At 49.8% G+C, this 18,304-nt stretch overlaps 1 protein-coding gene across 2 annotated transcripts; it reads left to right on the top strand.

The window, feature by feature from the left end:
• Positions 1 to 53: 53 nt before the first annotated feature.
• Positions 54 to 10,944, top strand: Mrpl37 (mitochondrial ribosomal protein L37). 2 transcript variants are annotated; one of them, XM_034503202.2, is made up of 7 exons: positions 55 to 476; positions 2,307 to 2,490; positions 2,581 to 2,696; positions 5,113 to 5,298; positions 6,262 to 6,419; positions 9,228 to 9,431; positions 10,724 to 10,944. In XM_034503202.2, the coding sequence occupies exons 1-7, from the start codon at positions 131 to 133 to the stop codon at positions 10,799 to 10,801; spliced, it is 1,272 nt and encodes a 423-aa protein (XP_034359093.1). In that variant the 5' UTR covers positions 55 to 130; the 3' UTR covers positions 10,802 to 10,944. The 2 variants fall into 2 exon arrangements, with proteins under 2 accessions (XP_076790657.1, XP_034359093.1); XM_076934542.1 differs by lacking the exons at positions 2,307 to 2,490; positions 2,581 to 2,696 and having other exon boundaries at positions 54 to 476.
• Positions 10,945 to 18,304: the final 7,360 nt, after the last annotated feature.

Here is an 18,304-nt window from a genome sequence, read left to right on the forward strand (position 1 = left end):
ATTGTGATTGGGTGAAGTATCTGTCATTCGCAAAACCCGCCCTTGAGCTCCGCCCTTTTTGCTCCCAGCAGGCCCTGCACGGGCAAAGATGGCGGCGTCCAGGTAGCCGTGTTGTGGAGACCGAATCGGTATGGCCTTGGCGTCCGGGCCCGCTATGCGGGCACTAGCTGGCTCTGGGAGGCTCGGCCTCGGGGGCTACGGGGCCCCGAAACGCGGGGCGTATGAGTGGGGTGTGCGCTCCACGCGGAAGCCCGAGCCTCGCCCCCTGGACAGGGTGTACGAGATTCCTGGTCTGGAGCCCATTACCTACGAGGGAAAGAAACACTTCGTCCCGTGGCTGGCGAAGCCGATCTTCCCGCCGTGGGAGCGCGGCTGGAATGACCCACGGTACCACCGTGCGGCCCCCATCCACGAGCAGCCTCTGTACAAGGAGGAACCCTGCTACATCTTCCACCAGCGTTGCCGACTCCTTGAGGGTGAGGCCGCAGGACAGGCGGGAGGAGACCCTGATATCAGCAGTGACCCCGACCCTGGGGAAGTGTCTTCCTCTGCGAAGTAGAGTAGTGTAACATCCATCTTCCAAGAGTTGTTAGGATCAAGGGCAGTGTTTGTGAGAGGGAGCAACGGAGAATGAGTGTAGGGAGGAGGGATAATGAAGCAGGTCTTCAACGCTCCTTTCCTAGGAACGGATTTGCACCCAAAAGTCTACCCACTTAATAACAGGTCAGAATGTCTTGAGCCTGTTTCCTGAGCTGGAGGCCAGCCTGATCTATAGAATGAATGAATTCCAAGACAGTCGGGGCTACACAGAGAAACCTTGTGGGAGTGGGGTGTTGGGAACACAGCAGTGTCTCAAAATCAGTCTGTTTCTTGAGAGTAGTGTCAAGAATTGTTTTCCAGAGTTGATTATGTATTCTTCAAACTTCTGTCTCTGCTCAGCAGATCAGGATGAGGATAGGGCAGATCCTAAAAACAAAAACAACTCAAGTATGTGGGGGCGGAGGTTCCAAAGGATAGCTAGGAAATACAGAGACCTAACAAGGTTTGGAGCCAAATTAAGAGAATCAGTCATAAGTTTGGAAAAATCGATAGCCATAGTCCAGCCTCCTAAAATGCCCACTTCTGTGCTTGCAAACTGATTTTTTTCTAGCTATTAACCATTTTCAGTGAACTCAGGAGGTGCTGTGAAGGATCTCACAGACATGACCCCTGTGACTTACCCTGACAGTGAATGCCTAGTGGATGGATGTGTTTCAGAAGTTAAGATTGCACGAGGAGGTGGTGCACACCTTTAATCCCAGCCCTCAGGAGGCAGAGGCAGAAAGATCTCTGTGAGTTCAAGCCAGCCTGGTCTACAGATAGTTCCAGGATAGCCAGGGCTACACAGAGAAACCCTGTCTTAGAAAAAAGACCAGAAGTTAAGATTGTACTCATTGAGGCTGGGCAGTGGTGGTGCATGCCTTTAATCCCAGCACTTGGGAGGCAGAGGCAGGTGGCTTTCTGAGTTTGAGGCCAGCCTCGTCTACAGAGTGAGTTCCAGGACAGCCAGGGCTACACAGAGAAACCCTGTCTCGAAAAAACAAAACAAAAGATTGTACTCATTAAACTAGTCTGAAAATGTATCTTTTATCCTACATGTTCTCAAGGCACAGAGAGGTCGTATAAAATGACAGTAAACCCTTGTGAGATGGGCTTGAGAATCGGATTGGGGTTATGGAGAGATTGTGAACTTTATGTAGACAGATTCAGGTTCTCCTCTTGCCTACATCACCTTAAAGATAGGCAACGTGAAGCAAACTCAGTCTAAGTTTCCCCCTTCATGTCAGAATCCTATCTAACTTATGGGTAAGTTCATGACACAGGTGACTTTCAGTAAATGGCAACTCTCAATACTATGTGTTTTGTTATGTGCTAGAGAGCCATAAAACTTGGCTTGAGATTGCTTGCAGAAAATGTCACAGAGCTGGGGTTTTATTAGAAGGGCTGGTATCTACTGAACCAGGTTCCCAGCTTGAGTGTCTCTGTGGGGAGTCAGCATGGAACTCAGCTGTCCTGAGCATGGTTTGAACTCCTTCCGATTTTAAGCTCTCATTCCCGTAGTCTACTCTCACCACCTGGAAGTTTCGTTTCTCATATATCTCCAAAACAAAACCAGCCCTCTCTTGAGACAACCTCTTTTCTATGGTTCTCCCTGGCAAGCATAAACATCCCTTTCTGAGCTGTGTTTCTCTCTCTCTCTCTCTCTCTCTCTCTCTCTCTCTCTCTCTCTCTCTTTCTCTCTTTCTTTCTTTTTGGTTGTCCCAAAGGTATGAAGCAGGCTCTCTGGCTTACTAAGACTAAGTTAATTGAGGGCCTCCCCAGGAAAGTGCGTAGTCTTGTTGATGATCCAGCGAATCAGATAGAGAACCAAGAACAACGTGTTTTGGATATCATCTCTCATGCCCGGCTCTGGCACTCTACTGAGGACATCCCCAAGAGAGAGACGTACTGGTAAGTTTCCTTTAGATAACAGAGAAGTATTGGGAGTTACATGTTGCTTTAAGTCTCCAAATATCTTTTTATTTTTTTATTTCCTCCAAGCCCACTCATTGTGGACAGCCTCATCCAGCTGTGTAAGTCCCAGATTCTCAAGCACCCTTCTCTAGCCAGGCGCACCTTTGCCCAAAGCTGTTCCTTAGCCGGCACCTGGAATCGAGGTTAGTCATCCTGTGTATCAGAAGGCCTTGCTGGGCTTTTTGTTGTTGCTTTTTTGTTTGAGTGTCTAATCTCTGTCCTACTGTCAGCTCCACCACCAGATCCCATCTCTCTCATCCTGCTCCTGCTGCATACACTGGGTTCAGAAACATCCTTAATAGGGTCTCACTACATAGCACAGGCTGGCCTCAGACTTGTGATCCCCAATCTACACCACCATACCCAACTTTCTCATTTCTGTTTTTACCTGCTTCTAAGACTTTATTCTACAGTAATGGCTGACTGTGTCCTTTGAGTCCCCACAGTATGCTTTGGAGTGTCTGGTGTCTAACTGCTGCAGCCAGAGAAACGGTAGAGTACACTGACCTCTCCCTCACTGACTCTGCAGCATTATTTTCCTTTCACACTCCTGTACCCTTCCATGGCCATGTGAGCAGAGCTGCTAGGGTTGTTCTTTCCACAAAGCAAGTCACACAACACTGTCACTTGTCAAGGGACACCAAGTCCCTCTGTGCTGTGGTCTCCGAATAACTCTAGCTGTGTCACCTGTTCTGCTGACCCCTCCCCATATCCCTAAGTTTGTCACGGAGGGCTTTTTGGTATCTAGCTTTTCCACCTGTTTGCTTTTGCACATGCTGTGTGCTTGGCAGTGCCTGCTGGTGTTTCAGACAGCGGTGTCTGTCAGTCCAGGAGTCTAACAGATAGAATTAGGGAGCAAGGAAACTGTGGGACTTGGGATATCAGTTTGATCCGGATTTCTCATCTCCCCCCTCTGCATATGGACTTCTGGCAAGGAGACAGCCTGGCAGAGGTAATGGCACCACTAAGGAAATTAGTGAACCTTATTAATGGAGAGTACTTGTTGGCCCAGTGTCAAGTATTACCTCTAATTAAACTGCCCCATTTTGAGCTGTCACTGGAGGAGAGATGTGGAGGGAATTGAATTAGAAACCACACTACAGTGATCTGTGGGGAGAATCAAAAGCCCAAGGTTAGGAGAGGTTCCGGCATTTGTGTGAGGAAACAGGAAATGCCTTAGGAAACTCATCTTGAGGTACAATTACTGCAGAATGTATCTGTCTGCAGATGTAACATTTTTTACATATCTTGGAGACTGCATGCTAATTAAATGACATGCCATCGACCACACCAATTTCTAATGTTATAGCCCTAATCTATTACCTTCACACTGAGATTTGACTCTTTCTGAAACCCAGGCACCTGCAGAGGACAGGGCCACTCAGAGTCACTCTGGGTGCTGACAACAGTCCTGCCACACACATTTTGTCTGCTAGTGGCCTGTGGCTTCCCCAGGGGAACAGTGCAGGTGACATTTCCACGTATTCACATATCCACAACTTGGTGATTAGTTAGCTGTGTGTGTTTCCTCTGACCACCTGTATTCCCGTGTAGTATTCATGCTAATCCAACTTAGCCCAGGCTCTCTGATCTGCCTGGCTTTTCTCACTCCATTGTTAAGAAGAATTTGGCTCTTTGCCTGGTTTTGAAAAATCTGGGGTTTCAAATCTCTGGGTTTGAAGTGCATCTGCTCCTGTTCAAGGCACTTGTCTTTCTATGCCTCTTGCTCTCCTGTGTCATGCTCAGCTCACCCTGGTTTGTTTCTCCATGTTTTTACATGCTAGTCTTCATTTTCAGTGCCTGGCAGGCTCCTACCCTGAGCTTTCTCACCAGAAACAGTGAGGCATTTGGCAGTGTCTGAAGCCAGCTTTGATCATGACCCAGATGGCATGCGTGAGGATGGAGATGGACTTTTTAGTGGTCAGAGGCCAGGCTGCTGCTGAACACATACACGTACACGTGTACACATACACGTCCAGCTCCTTACGGAGAGTTAGCTGATCCCAGTAAGAGAGACCCACCCTGCCCCTTGTTCAGATACTCTTGGTTGTTGTTGTTTTGAAGCAGTTCCACTGTGTAGCCCTGACTGGCCTTGAACTCACTGAGATCTTGCCTCTGCCTCCCAGGTGCTTTAGCTGCCCAGTTTTAAGGAGTTGCTTCCTTCAGGAGGCACTCTGGGTTTTGCAGAGGGCTGTGTCTGAATATGGCTTTGTGGTTTACATAGCAACACTTGCTGCTTAAAGGGCTCCTTGAGAGCAAAGGGTAATTCTGACTTATTTTCGGGTCCCTGGCTTAGAGCTGATGGAAGATGAAAGATGCCCAGGAGTCAGGAGCCTTGAGATTTATTAGATGAGCACCCAGAGAAAAGAATGTCATAGTTCCTCATCTTTTGGGGGGCTCAGAATTATTGTTCCAATGCTATGTGTGTGCTCTGTGGCCAGGCTGGTCATCCAGAGAACCTATAACAGATTGGACTGGAGGTTTGTGGGTAGTGAAGGCTTCATACTCTGAGAGCTGTAAAAAGACCCAGTTAGACTAATCTTCTTTTCCCCATTTTAGAGTCTCTTCTCCTTCAGGTCCGAGGTACTAGTAGTACCATACTGAGTGCCAAGGATCCCCTGCCTGCCGTTGCCTCCAGAGAGGAGGTTGAAGCTACCAGAAATCATGTTCTTGAAACTTTCTATCCCATATCTCCCACCATCGATCTTCAAGAATGCCATGTTTATGAAGTGAAAGATGACACAGGTACGGAGCAAAGCTTTGGATTTTAGGCAGTACAGAGAAAGGGACATATTTTTATTTATATATTCTTTTTTTTTTTTTTTTTTTTTTGTCCTGTGGGTTTGGCACTACACATGCATTACCTTCTAGAATCTGTGTGGCAGCCTCTGCTTCCTAACTCTTAATCATTCACAGTTCATGTTAGGAGTCACTTCCTCCCAGAAATGACGAATTTCAGTCTCAATCAGGGACTTTTCATTTATCTTCCCACAGTCCCTGAGTCACCCTGGATCTTGCCACATCTCTGCTTGGATGTGATTGATCTTCCCGTCTGGTGCAGCATCGGGCTCCTTGCTCTCTCCTTACTTCCTGTCTAGAGCTCAGTGAACACGTGCTGCAGAGTGGCGCAGCCTGCAGGACCAAGGCATGCAGGAAAGCCTGGGCTCTCAACTAGCTCTCCTTTCCGTGGTTTTCAGAGCCCATGTCCCCAGCAGCTTTTTTCTTCCTTACTGGCATTCACAGATTCCAGGCACTTACTCTAGAAGCTCCCAACTCACCAGAGATTTGTTCATAGCCACTCAGAAGAGGTTCATGACATGACAGTGAACACGCAGTCATGACTGAGGTTGTGAGGTCTGAGGCGAGTCCTTTGTTCCTAACAGTGCTGCCTCTGCCTCCTTAGCTGCCACGGCTCTCCCATGTTTTAGTGTCAGTGTCCCAGTGCGCTCGGATACTCACAAGTGGATGGAGTTAGAATGTGTGTAGGAAGTGCCTGCTGCAAGTTGACCAGCATTTTCTGGGATGAGCCAGACAGTCACATTGAAAACATTCTGGGTTTTACAGGCCACCTCTGGCTTCTGCCTCAGCTCCTCAGTAGCCATCCCTACATCTGTGAGCATGGTTGTGTACTATTGTCCCCTGAGATCCCTTCTCTGTGGCACACTGGTGAATCTATGTCTCCTTACTCTTCCGTCTGTTCTCTTGCAGGATTCCGGGAGGGCTATCCTTACCCCCATCCCCACACCTTGTATTTCCTGGAAAAGGCCAATTTAAAGCCACAGCGCTTTCTACCAGAACAGCTAAGGGCTAAGATGCTCCTGTTTTCTTTTGCAAATGCCCTGGCTCAGGCCAGGCTCCGCTATGGGGTATGTGTATGGAGAACTGCTTTCTCTGGGGTTGGCCTCCTGCTGTAACAACTAATTCCAGGAAGAATGGTGTGGGGGACTGACTTTGGTTTTGACTAAAGAATTGCAGGAATATACACTTCCACTTAACATGTAGCAGCCTGCTGACCTCTCCTGGGAGCTGATGGGCTAGTGCTCTATCCAGACACAGTGGCCCTCTGGGTATCATTTAGAACTCCCCTTTCTAGCATGTCATAGGATGACAGGAAACTAACCACTTCAACCTGCATTTTCCAACAGGAAGCGTGGGGAAAGGACAGAAACAAGGGGCGCCCTACTCAGAAGCCTATGGTTGCCTGGGCTCCACATACCAGTGTGTTCTGCAGGGTCAGAACTGGAGCACACAGCACTACCTGGAGGCCTAGGAAGTGAAGCCTTGCAGATGGCCCAGGCAGCGCACCCTCAGCTCAGGGACCCAAGACCATGTATCATGGTCATTAATATTAAGAGGTAGTCCCAGGACCTAGCTGGTATAGAATGGAGGCTGAGAGGTTATCATAGAAAGCTGTCTCAAAATGGGGGAAAAGCCTGGTTGAGGTACAGGGGTGGGCACAAGGCATGTTTCTGAGAACTCCTGCTGTTCTCCCAGGTCCCAAATTAGAACCTAAGACCCGAAGTCCTCCTGAGAGTGAGGTGATTCAGATTTCCATCCATCCTGCCTGCTCTGCGGATGGGCAGGTCTGGGTTTTGTTGGCTGTATAAGTGGGGAGAATTAACTGTCCTATATTGGTCAGCTGACATGTCCCACATAGTAACAAACTGTTGATGTTAGTGGTTTTTCAACTACAGTTCTGGATGGACATTAGGCCCTCACATGGGAGCTTAGTGGACACAGACTTCCCAGGCCCACTGAATCAGAGGCTTTGAGGTGGGGCTCACCAGTCAGTCTTACAGAAGCCCTCTAGTGAAGCTCGTGCAAGCTTGAGTTTGGAAAGCACACGAAAGTGTGAGGGCTACTCTCGTGATCTGTTCTTTGAGCAGCCCTGTGTGGTAGGTGCTATGAGCCTCACTTTACAGGTGAAGAGACAGTCTCAGGAAGGCTAATCTGTGTTCCTCATCACACGGCTGAGAGCCGGAGTGAGCTGGAGGCATAGTTCAGTGGTAGAGGGCCTTTCCAGCATATGAGAGCACCCAGTTTCTGTCACCATCATGGTAAGAGATAGAACCAGAAAGATTGGCAGCTGTGACTCCTCGTGTGACCTTCTTATGGTTTAACGTGGAAGGGGTGGTGGGCAGCTGGCTCCAGGCCTGTTTCTTCTGTATAGTTCCTGAACTCTGTAACATTAGGTAAATCACCCATGATCCCACAGCTAATGAGTAGGAAAGCAGAATTTGATCTGTGATTCCTATGGCTTCAAAAGGATATACTGCCCCCGGTTTAGGCAGAGGAAGGAAGCAACCACTTACCATGGCCGAGGCCCACAGGCTCAGTGTAATCTCTGCCAGCTGTTGCCAGAAGGGCCTCTGTATCGGTGCTGACTAATTGCTACCCAGATAGATAGAGAAGCAGCCTCCCACTGTCTCCAGATACAAATCATTCCTGGGGCTGTGAAGTTGAGCAGTTATGGGAAGAGCCTCCAAGTAAAAGGTAAAATTGCTGAGAAATTTATGTACTACCTGCAATTTTATTGATCTGTAAGGAAGAGAAGAGTCAATATGGAATCTCAGCTAACACTTACAGGTACTTCACTTTTTATTTATCTCATGCAGCTAAGAACAGGTGTTTATAAGACCAGCAGCCCTGGTGCAGCCCATACTTGGGACTTCCATTAGCTAGTCCTAAAGTCAGGTGAACCCTGGAGGGACAAAGCATCAGCAGTTTTGCATTAGGAACACCCTGCTTCTTAGGTCAGTAGTAGTCTGAATTGGTACAAAGTGTACAAAGGCAGACCATAGAGTTACTCAGACAGGAAATGGAATGGAAGAGGTTCTGCTGTCAGGTATGCCGGGATACCACGTGCAGACTGGAACAGTAGGATTACCTGAGGCTCATGCTTCAGACTGCCTTTAAACAAACCTCTCCACACCTCAGCTTTTAGAAGCAGGAATGTACTTGTATTTATGAGTGGTGAGTAAAGTCAGACAGGGGGCCTGGGCATTTGGGTGAGTTCTCATAACTGCTGTGTCATTACTGTTACCATGAGATTGGTACAGAACCTGGCTGTAACATGCCAGGAACACATCCTCCATGAATGTGGCCCACAAGTGAAACTCAGGTGACTGCAGAGCAGACAGTCCAGCTTTCAGAAGTTCCCAGGGATGCAAGGCCAATGGTGACATGTTCAGTCCATCTCTGTGACTTAACACAAGTCAGGTTACCATGTTGAGTCTGTCTCCTCATCTGTCAGATGGAGTGAGAACTGAATGATAGGTCTGATGGTAAACTTCTAGGTTAGTCTTTGATAGCATGTCACTCTTATCAGGTAAGGTGGAGCTTTGAGGGATTCCCACCATTAACCTCCCAGCACATCTGCCTCGTGCAGTAATCACCAGTGAGCTGGGGGAGTCATCACTGCAGTCTCAGGGCAGACTTCTGGGCGCCTCAAGGCAGAGAGGGCCAGGCTACGTGAGGAGATGCCTAGTTGGGTGAGGAAGGGTCTGCCTGGGTAAGGAGAGGCTGGGCTGTGGACTGTGGAGCTCTGTATTCTGCTTTACCTGCCCTGAGGTGAAGCCACAAAAAGGAAGCAAGTGGGTGTTTTAAAGGGTAGAGTGGGGCTGACTGATGTCACTCTTCTGCGACATGGTTGTTTGTCTGTCCACTTTTCTCAGAACACAGCCGAAGTCTTGGAGCAGCCCATAGTCGTGCAGAGCGTGGGCACCGATGGCCGTGTCTTCCAGTTCCTGGTGTTGCAGTTGAACACCACAGATCTGGCTTCTAGTGAGGGCGTCAAGAATTTGGTATGGACTGACTCAGACCAGCTCCTTTACCAGCACTTTTGGTGTCGCCCGGTCATCAAAAAAAAGGTGGTGGTGGTAAGTCTAGGTGCCTCCAGCCTGGTGATTACAACAGGGCCCTCCTGACTCCTGGCTGTTGGGCCTGGTCTAGCAGAGGGGTCTAGGGACTGAACACTCACATTGGCCTGCCCTTTTCTTCTGTCTGTTCCTGCTGGAGAATGTTCCAGTGTCTCCTCCCCCACCTGCTTCAGTGCCTTGGTGGGCCTTGTTACAGCACAGTCATATTGCTACCTTGAGGTTAACTGCTTAAGTCCCCAGAAGGCACTGAAGTCCCTGTCAGCCATATGGATCTTCTCCTATGACCCTGTTTCTGCTGCACTTAGAGCTCAGCTGAGAGTCCACCCTGATGTCTGCATAGTGGCCGTGAACATGTCTAAACTAGCTGAGGCTAAGATGTAACGAGAAGCACTCTAAGGATGACAGGGCAGAGCACAGTACTGTGGGCTGTGTGACCCACTAAGCCCCGCGCAGGGCCAGTGTGCATGGTGGATTGAGTTGCCTTTGAAGTCTGAGTCAGTTCAGTGGTACTTCTAGCTTGACTGTGTGTTTCTCCCCTTGAAATGCTGTGGAGTCTGGACCCTTCTCTGGCCTCATCCCCCTTGTTTCGTACAGTTACCAGCCACCCATGTCAGTCAGTGCCATCTCCTCCTCGACTTTCTCCTAGAACATGAACTCCATGGTTGGTCAGAGCTCCCACTTAACCTCTGCAGTTTGATTTCTGGCTTCCGAGCCCCAGCTCCATGGGCTTGGGTTCTGATCTTGCCCTGGTCCTTGCCCTCTTTCGTACCCCTGTGCTACTGAGTGCACTGTTGTGTCCAAACCTGTCTTTTTCTTCCAAGCTCATTCTACTCGTCCTGCGTGTGTCAAAGTCAAGTGTGCGAACACCTCGGCCTCTTCCTATTGCTTCTGTAATGAGATCTGTCACATTTTCTTGTCAGTGAAACACCTGACTGGAAGTTTCATGAGGTTAGGAGCCCGATCTACATCCTTCCTGGGCCTCCAGCAGTGAGTACAGGCTCAACACAGTGAGACCAGGAACCTGCAAGCCAGTGTAGAATGGGGTTCTTATCATCTTCGGTAGTTGGAGTGAGGGGACTTAGGGAGCCAGAGCAGCGTCAGCAGATGACTGGGCTGACAGGTGCCAGGAACCCTGCCTATCTGCAGCACCAGCTCCTCGGTACCCTTCTTCAGAGAGAGGTGATGTGGGAGATGACAGTGACTCGCCAGGCACTGGTGACTCTCAGAAAGTGACCCATTTCCTTTGCTTCCACGAAATGTAGCAGAACCCTAATGGTCTGTGTTTTTTCCAGGAACCTGTTGGACCTGTTGATTTCCAGCCGGAGACGTTCAGGAAGTTTTTAGCTCTGTACTTGCACGGTGCTGTATGAACTAAGAACTTTCTTGAGCCTGACCCCTTACCTTCCTGCCTCTGAAGAGCTCATATCCTGGGACGGTGGTGCTGGAGCCTAATCGAGTCTCCTGTGCTTTCTTGGTCTAGTGGCCTCTCTGGAAATAAAGTCTTAGTATTGCGTTGGTGTGAGGCTGTCTTGTGAGACATTGGTATGTGCTGTAGGCAGACAGCACCTTGTGCCTCCTTGCCTCTTAAAGTATAGGTCCTAGACCAGCTGTGCTTTGCACACATCTGGACTCAGATGATGCCTGAGTTTCCTCATCCAAATCCTGAAGCTAATAAGACTTCTTTAGAGTTTTGGATTTCTCTCTCTCTCTCTCTCTCTCTCTCTCTCTCTCTCTCTCTCTCTCTCTGTGTGTGTGTGTGTGTATGTATGTTCCTCCCTTCTTTTTTCTTTTCTTTGTTTTTGAGACAAGATACTGCTGTGTCGCCAGCCTTGCCTTGAACTTGCTTCCTCTTACCTTAGCATCTAGAGTACTGTTATTTCAGGCATGTGGCACACATACTGTCCCTTCCTTGGTTTTTTGTTTTCTTTCAGTTCAAGGGCTTGAACCTGTGAAGAACACTGTACTGCTGAGCCACATCTCTGCCCCATTTTCTTTTTTTTTGGGGGGGGGGGTTGTTTTGTTTTGTTTTTCGAGACAGGGTTTCTCTGTGATAGTCCTGGCTGACCTGGAACTCTCTCTGTAGACCAGGCTGGCCTTGAACTCAGAAATCCACCTGCCTCTGCCTCCCAAGTGCTGGGATTCAAGGCGTGGGCCACCACTGCCTGGCTCCGCCCCATTTTCTAATTTTGGAGATTCTAGACTTGCCTGTCTTGCCTGCCTTGCCTGCCTCATGGCAGGTGCTTTAAACCTATGCTGAGTTCTTATGGAATTCTTTTTAATGTATGCAGGGTTTTATCTATAAATATGTCTATGTACCAGTGGATACTTAGTGCCCAGAAAGGCCAGAAGAGGGGTCTGGTTGTGAGCTGCCATGTGGGTGCTGGGAACTGAACCTGGCTTCTCTGGAAAGAGCTGCCAGTGCTCTGGACTGCTCAGCTATTCAGGTTGTATAAACATTCCTCGGTGACTGTAGAGGCTCTGAGAGAACATTCATTAGAGATTCCTGGTTTCCTGCTTGGTAGGCTTGTTTGATGAGTTTCCTGGGTCAGCTTGGCTCCAAATAACATCAAACCCTGCTTGACAGTGTGCCTTGTGATCAAACGGGTAGTTGTACACTAAATACCACTGTGTAGTCGGTAGAAGTACTGAGTGATTCATATGTGGAAGGCATGATGAAGAACCATAAGGAGTGGCCCCATGTTCCCACAGCTGATATTTTGTCAGCTTCCCTAGTATACACCTAGGGACACAGACCCTGTGGGTGTTTGGGGAGAAACTAGTCTAGGCGCAGCACCTGTGAGGAGCGCAGATGGAACAGAAAGCACTTGCCCACTGCATCTGTGATCACACCTGAGGCTTCAGTGGGGTTCCCCAGAACCTGAGAGCCACATTCTCATACATGGATGAGCTTGTCTACAGGGACTTTTGACTTGTCACAGATGATTGGGTAGCTGCCACTCCCACAAAAGGGAAGGCCTTGGGTGAGGTGGCTCTGAATACCCAGGCTTCCTATGGAAAGAGCACAGAGGGACCTTGTAGCTTGGTAACATCAGCTGCAAGTAGCAGTAGCATTGGGCCATATCTGTTCTCCCAGCTGTGCTCTTCCATCTCAGCCAGCTTTGGGGCTTCACAGGGCCTGTGGAACTTGGGAAGGTAGGAAAAGATGGAGGAACCTGGCATGTCAGGTTCCTGGGAATGTGGAACATGGAGGTTTGAGATACAGGTTGGGTGCTCATGAGACCGTCAACACCAGGCACCTTGGGCTTCCCAAGGGAGGTGGGTGACTAGCATGGGGGCCATGAGCCTCATTGCCAGTTTTACCTTGCCTTTCCGGATGAGAACAGAAGGTAAAGACTGAGGGAATTTAGAAAAGTGCAAAAGTTATTCATCCCAAGCAATCTCTAGTCCCTTTCTCAAGGGGTAATCCAGTGCCCCCCCGCCCCCCACCACGACACAAGTGCCCTAAACACACAATTGTGTACTTAGTCTCCTCGCACACTTACTTAGTCTCAGGGTCCTGCCACACCAGCACGGACAGTCCACCCCTACCATCCTGGCTGCAGTTGTAGCTGCAGATAGCCATCCAGGTTGTTTCTGGGTATTAGACGATGCAGGAGCAAGCATCCCTATTCATGGCTCCAAGTCTGCTCTTGCCAGCATGGCCATCGGGTAAATTGTTGGCAGTGGAATTGCTGAGTCAGAGGAAGTGTTTTCAACACTGGTGGGAGCACAGAGGGCGAGTTGGCAGATGACTGAGACAGCCAGCTGGAGGTCACCATGGTAATCCTCTGCAGTGACAGCGATGGCTGGAAGCCTAGGCAGCCCAAGTCTATCAGGATTGGCTAGATAGCTGGGGGGCGGGGAGGCTCTCGGGAAGCACAGTCAGCCTTGCAGCTTGAGTCCTGATGACCCCAGATAGGCCAGTGTTCCCCTAGTTCCAGAGTGTGGACCTTCTGCCTGCTGGCATGGTCTTGTCATATGCACCCAGAGCCCACAGCACAAAGTGCAGCTTTTCCATACCAAGACAGGAGGAATGGTGGGTATCCCCACCCCCATAGATATGGGAAAACTGAGGAGGCTGAATGGCCCACATAATTTACTGATGAAGAGCTAGGAAGTTCATTATGTGGTGACAACTGCCACCTCTGCCAACTTCCCTGTGCCTTGTCTCTTCTACTTTGCTTTTCTTACGGGTTGACATTGTGTCTGTGGCTCGGAGCCTGAGGACAGGTGCTAGCTGGCAGCCTGAGGCTGAAGGAAGAAGTGCTGTGTAGGAGAGGGGAGAAGAGGGGCTGCAGGGTCACACTCGGCAGAGTGAACCTGAATGTGTCAGCCCAGTGAAAAGCTCCTTCATGCCGAGAGTGGAGATAGACCTATAATCCGAATGCTCAGGTAGAAGCAGGAAAATCAGAGGCTCAAGTCCATCCTTGCTTAGACGGGTTCCTGCACAGCCTGGGTAGCAATCTCTATTTCAAAAATAGTAAATACTTTTTTTTTAAAGGATGAGGGAGAAAAGTTGGCTCAATTCAGTCTCAAGGGAATTAAATCTGGCCTGGGAGGCCATTCCCCACAGCCTCCAGGATCCAGCTGCCCCAGGTCCTCTGCAGCGTGAGCACAAAGCCCCTACACACAATCTTTTACCTTTAAATTAGAGGGGCTGCATCTAATCAGACTTCTCTCAGATCACTTTGGAGTTTTTAGAAGCCCCAGCAGGAAGGGGTTCACTTTCTGCTGACTTTTCTCTGAGGCTGGTCCTCGGTGGTCCCAGGCAGATGCTTGCCAGAGGCCTTGTGATTTCACTTGGAAGGCTGGAAGGAGTGATACCGGCTCAGCTCACTTACTCAAGATGAGTCTCTTGAAGCAGGTACAGGACCTGAAAACTGTCTCTTTAATGTGCCCACATGAATGCTGCGGGTATGGGAACCTGGAGAGCTTCTAGAGACATGTATTTACTTACAGGCAACTCTAGTATGTGTTCCTTGTCTTGAATGACAAGTTGGCAGCCACGTGATCCATTCTCAATTCTTCCCTGAAGTGTCTAGTATGTGCCTGACCTGATAGAAGGCTATGGATGCTGAGCAGGCCCTGCAGCCACAGGATTTGCATTTCTACATAGAAAACCTCTACATTGAGGCAAGGTAGTAGTACCACCGTGGTCCACATCAGCTACTGGCCACTGCCTAAGAGAAGGTAAGATTTGGAGGGAGGCAGTTACCTGGAGAGGGCATACTGGTGAATCACAAACGGCTGAGGATGATGTGAGCATCACTCTCCCAGGCCAGAGAGGGTACGTGGAGTGACAGTCTCTGAGTCAGTGACACAGGGTAAAGGCCTGAATGGAGAGGATTTGGAGACAGTGTGAGCACTGAGCTGGGTAAAGGTTGGAGCAGCTTGCAGAGCTGCAACTGGGCATCTTTGCCAGAAGAGGAAGTGCAAGTGACTGGGTAGCCAAGCCTCCAGAGACCTTTTAGAGGTGGCAATCCAGCCAAAATCGGTTCTGATGCCAGAGTGAGCTGGCCCTAACTCCAGTGCTTGTTTGTGTGTCTTCCACTTTGCCATCTATACCCACCCTAGGCCCTAGGAACCAGACCTCCTCAAACACATGCACCACCGGTTCCTCAGCTGGCTTTCACCCCTCCCACAGGGGAATACCCTCTGTAAACATTCTCCTTTAATTCTCAGGTGTCCCAGTGAATAAGTATCCTAAGGTGCTAAAGGAAAGCCATCTGTGGTTTCAGTGCTGGGGCCTCAGCTCTACCTGCTGGGCCACACAGAATCTCCCAGCAGGGGCCTTCCCTAAAGACTGGAGGTGGGGATGATGGATAGCCTGCTGTCTCCTTCCCAGGCTGGCCTCACTTTTCAGTTCATAGAACTGGGCTGTGAGTAGGGCAGGTGGGGCAAGGCCAGCACTTTCTGTTCAGGATTCTGCCACCTGAGAGATCCTGCTCCATGCTGTCCACCTCAGGCCACACCTCACCCGACCCATCTAGGCTCCATTTCTCAAGAGTGCAGCTTGTGGAGAGCAATGTGCCTCTCCCTAGAGCACATACATAATTTACAGGCTTCTACCCCAGATAGACTGATGTCGGGACCCCCAGCTGTGTCAGGACTGGAGTTCTGAGCCACCTTCATCTCTGGCAATTTAGCCATTCACACTATTCTAGTACTATTTACTGTGTACCAGTACTGTGCTGGGATTGAGACTCAAGCTTGGAGCCACAGTCCCTTTCCCCAGGAGTTCCTAGTCTGCCTAGTGGCTACTGACAATTACTAGTCTCCTCTGCATCTGCAGTAGCAAATACTCTCAAGGGCCACCTTCCCCCCACACCGAAGGCCCTGCTTGAACATTGAGACCAGGCATCCTGAGCCTGTTCTAGGGCAGACTGACTCTGCAACCTTCAGTGTTCCTCCACAAACACCCACTGAGCAGCTGCTAGGAGCTAGGCCCTGGCTTAGAGACACTTGACTCATCAGCACAGGGCCTGGGAATTCAGACAGTTGCCACAGCTGAGGAGGTTTCTTGTCATGGAGCTTTGGGAGCTTGGTTCCAGGGAACAGATAGGAAGGCACACTGAGTTTAGTCACCTAAGGTTTAGGTGACTGCCAGGGAATCATATACATGGAGCACCAAGTACTGGGCAAGAGGCTACAGGGGTTCACCAGAGGCCATGAGCTCTGACCCTTGCCATGGTCCCTTGGCCCCACCTCTGCCCTCCTTCGCTGTTTCCCATTTCTGTTTCTGATCTCTGGGAATCCCAGAGGACCCATCTCTGTTCTCTAGACGACCTCCAGCCATCAGTCATTCAATGCCAACAACTACGTAAGTTGGTCACTAACACAGGCCTAAATACTTGATTCTTTACTATCTAGCTGACTCAACCCACAAAACCTGTTCTCCCCATCTGCCTGGCCCAAAAGAGGCAGCACCATCCTTCCAGGCCTGTTTTGCTTAGCAGGTAGGCATTACCAAACACATGAGAGGGTGACTGCATTATTAAGGAGCCTCAAAAGTAAACCTCTGCCCATCAAAAGACAGACTAAACTATCTTTTCTTTTTCTTTTTGGTTTTTCGAGACAGGGTTTCTCTGTGTAGTCCTGGCTGTCCTGGAACTCACTCTGTAGACCAGGCTGGCCTCGAACTCAGAAATCTGCCTGCCTCTGCCTCCCAAGTGCTGGGATTAAAGGTGTGCCCCACGACTGCCCAGCTCTATCTTTTCAATACACAGCCCCCAGCTGGTTTGTCCAACCTCCAAGCCCAATGCTAAGCCCTGAGCCCAGGGCTGAAAGGCCTAGTTCCCTCAAGACCCCCTTTCCCTGCCTATCCCACAGCCAAGGCCTGGAGAACCACACACCTCTGGGGATCAGGTGGTTCCTCTCTCTCCACTCCTGAGTCAGGGCCAACAGAACAGTCTAGAGGTGCCCAGAGCTCAGGCTCCTGGGGTCTGTAGAGTCTCAGAGTAGCCCCTCTGCTGCTCTAAGGACAAGCCTAGGTCCTCAGGTTAATAGCCCTGACTCAGGTTCTCTAGCTGCAGCTTCAAGAAAAGGAGACCCAGGGTGTGGGTGTCTCCAACCAGGCCAGCTACTCCTTAGTCAGGTGCCTGAGGCCAAGGGTGTCCAGCTGGGAAGTCCATAGCTGACTCCTTGACTCCTAAGCTTCAGGACTCCCCTCCTCTGGTAGCTTCGTGCTGCTCACAGCAGTGTTCTGGCTGGCCCTGATGCCTTGGTTAGTCCTGCGTAAGGTAATGACAATACTCTGGCAAATGAGAACCAATCCTTTCCTCCAAAACCAGGTTCTGAGTGGCCATCAATGCTGGGAAGGCAACTTGTAGGGGCTGCTCTGGGGCCTAAGTGGTGGGGTATGGGGAATGCAGTGCAGGTCACCTGCCACCTGAGACAGAGCTGGGATGTCTTCTCCCATACAGCACGCCTCTACAGCTTGTCTGGAAGCACAAATGAGGACGTGCAGTGGATCTCTTGAGTCACTGGTGTGGATGCACAGCCTGCATCACCGCTGGTCCACAGCAATGCTTTCCCAACAGAAACTGCTGAGAAGAGCTTCCTAGCTTCTCTCTCTCCAGCCCACTAGCCTTCCAAACAGGAGTCACCAAGTGGTGAGCACACACCACTCACATTCCACATGGGCACTATTAGTGACTAGATGAACTAACCTAGTCATGGTCATGTCCCAAGTACTGACAAAGGCAAGACTCCAATCTGTGGAGCTACAATCTGGTTCTAAGGTTCTTAGAAAAGCAGAAAGAACTTTACTTAAGCACTGTCCACTTGCCCTCTGCCCCCTGGAAGATGCACTCACGACTTCAACTGTACTTGGTGAACACTGTCAACCAGCATCCATCACACTCTGTCCAGCCTCTCTGTAAGCTACAGGTCACTCTGGAGCACTCTTGAAATCCTTTGCCCACTCCCAAGCCTTGCCTCTCTCACCTCCATCCTTGCCTATCAGATTAAAAAAAAGAAAAAGACAAAACAAACAAACAAAAAAACCCCAACCTTTCAATAACCTAGAACCTATAGACTTCCACACCACCCGGCATTTGGGCATGGATGTTGAGGGAGAAGTCAGGCTGTGGTCCAGTGTGAGGGCCACCCTGTCCCCCCCACCTCAACCCTTGGACCGTTTTCTACTTGTAGAAGCAAAACCTTGGATGCTAAAATGTAAATGCAAGCCAGAAAACTGAAGCTGCCTCAGCTTGAGGCCTCCACTGGTCTGAGGTAAGCCTGGCACCCACCTGTCCCAACTCCTCCCAAGACTACTATATTCAGCACCAAACTCCAGTGCCAGGCACAGCCTCTCCTTCCTGATCAATATTATCAGCTCCTACCCCGGTCCCCCCAAGTATGTCAGGAAGGGC

The sequence above is a fragment of the Arvicanthis niloticus genome, chromosome 5, assembly GCF_011762505.2.
Source record: "Arvicanthis niloticus isolate mArvNil1 chromosome 5, mArvNil1.pat.X, whole genome shotgun sequence".
Classification (NCBI taxonomy): Eukaryota; Metazoa; Chordata; class Mammalia; order Rodentia; family Muridae; genus Arvicanthis; species Arvicanthis niloticus.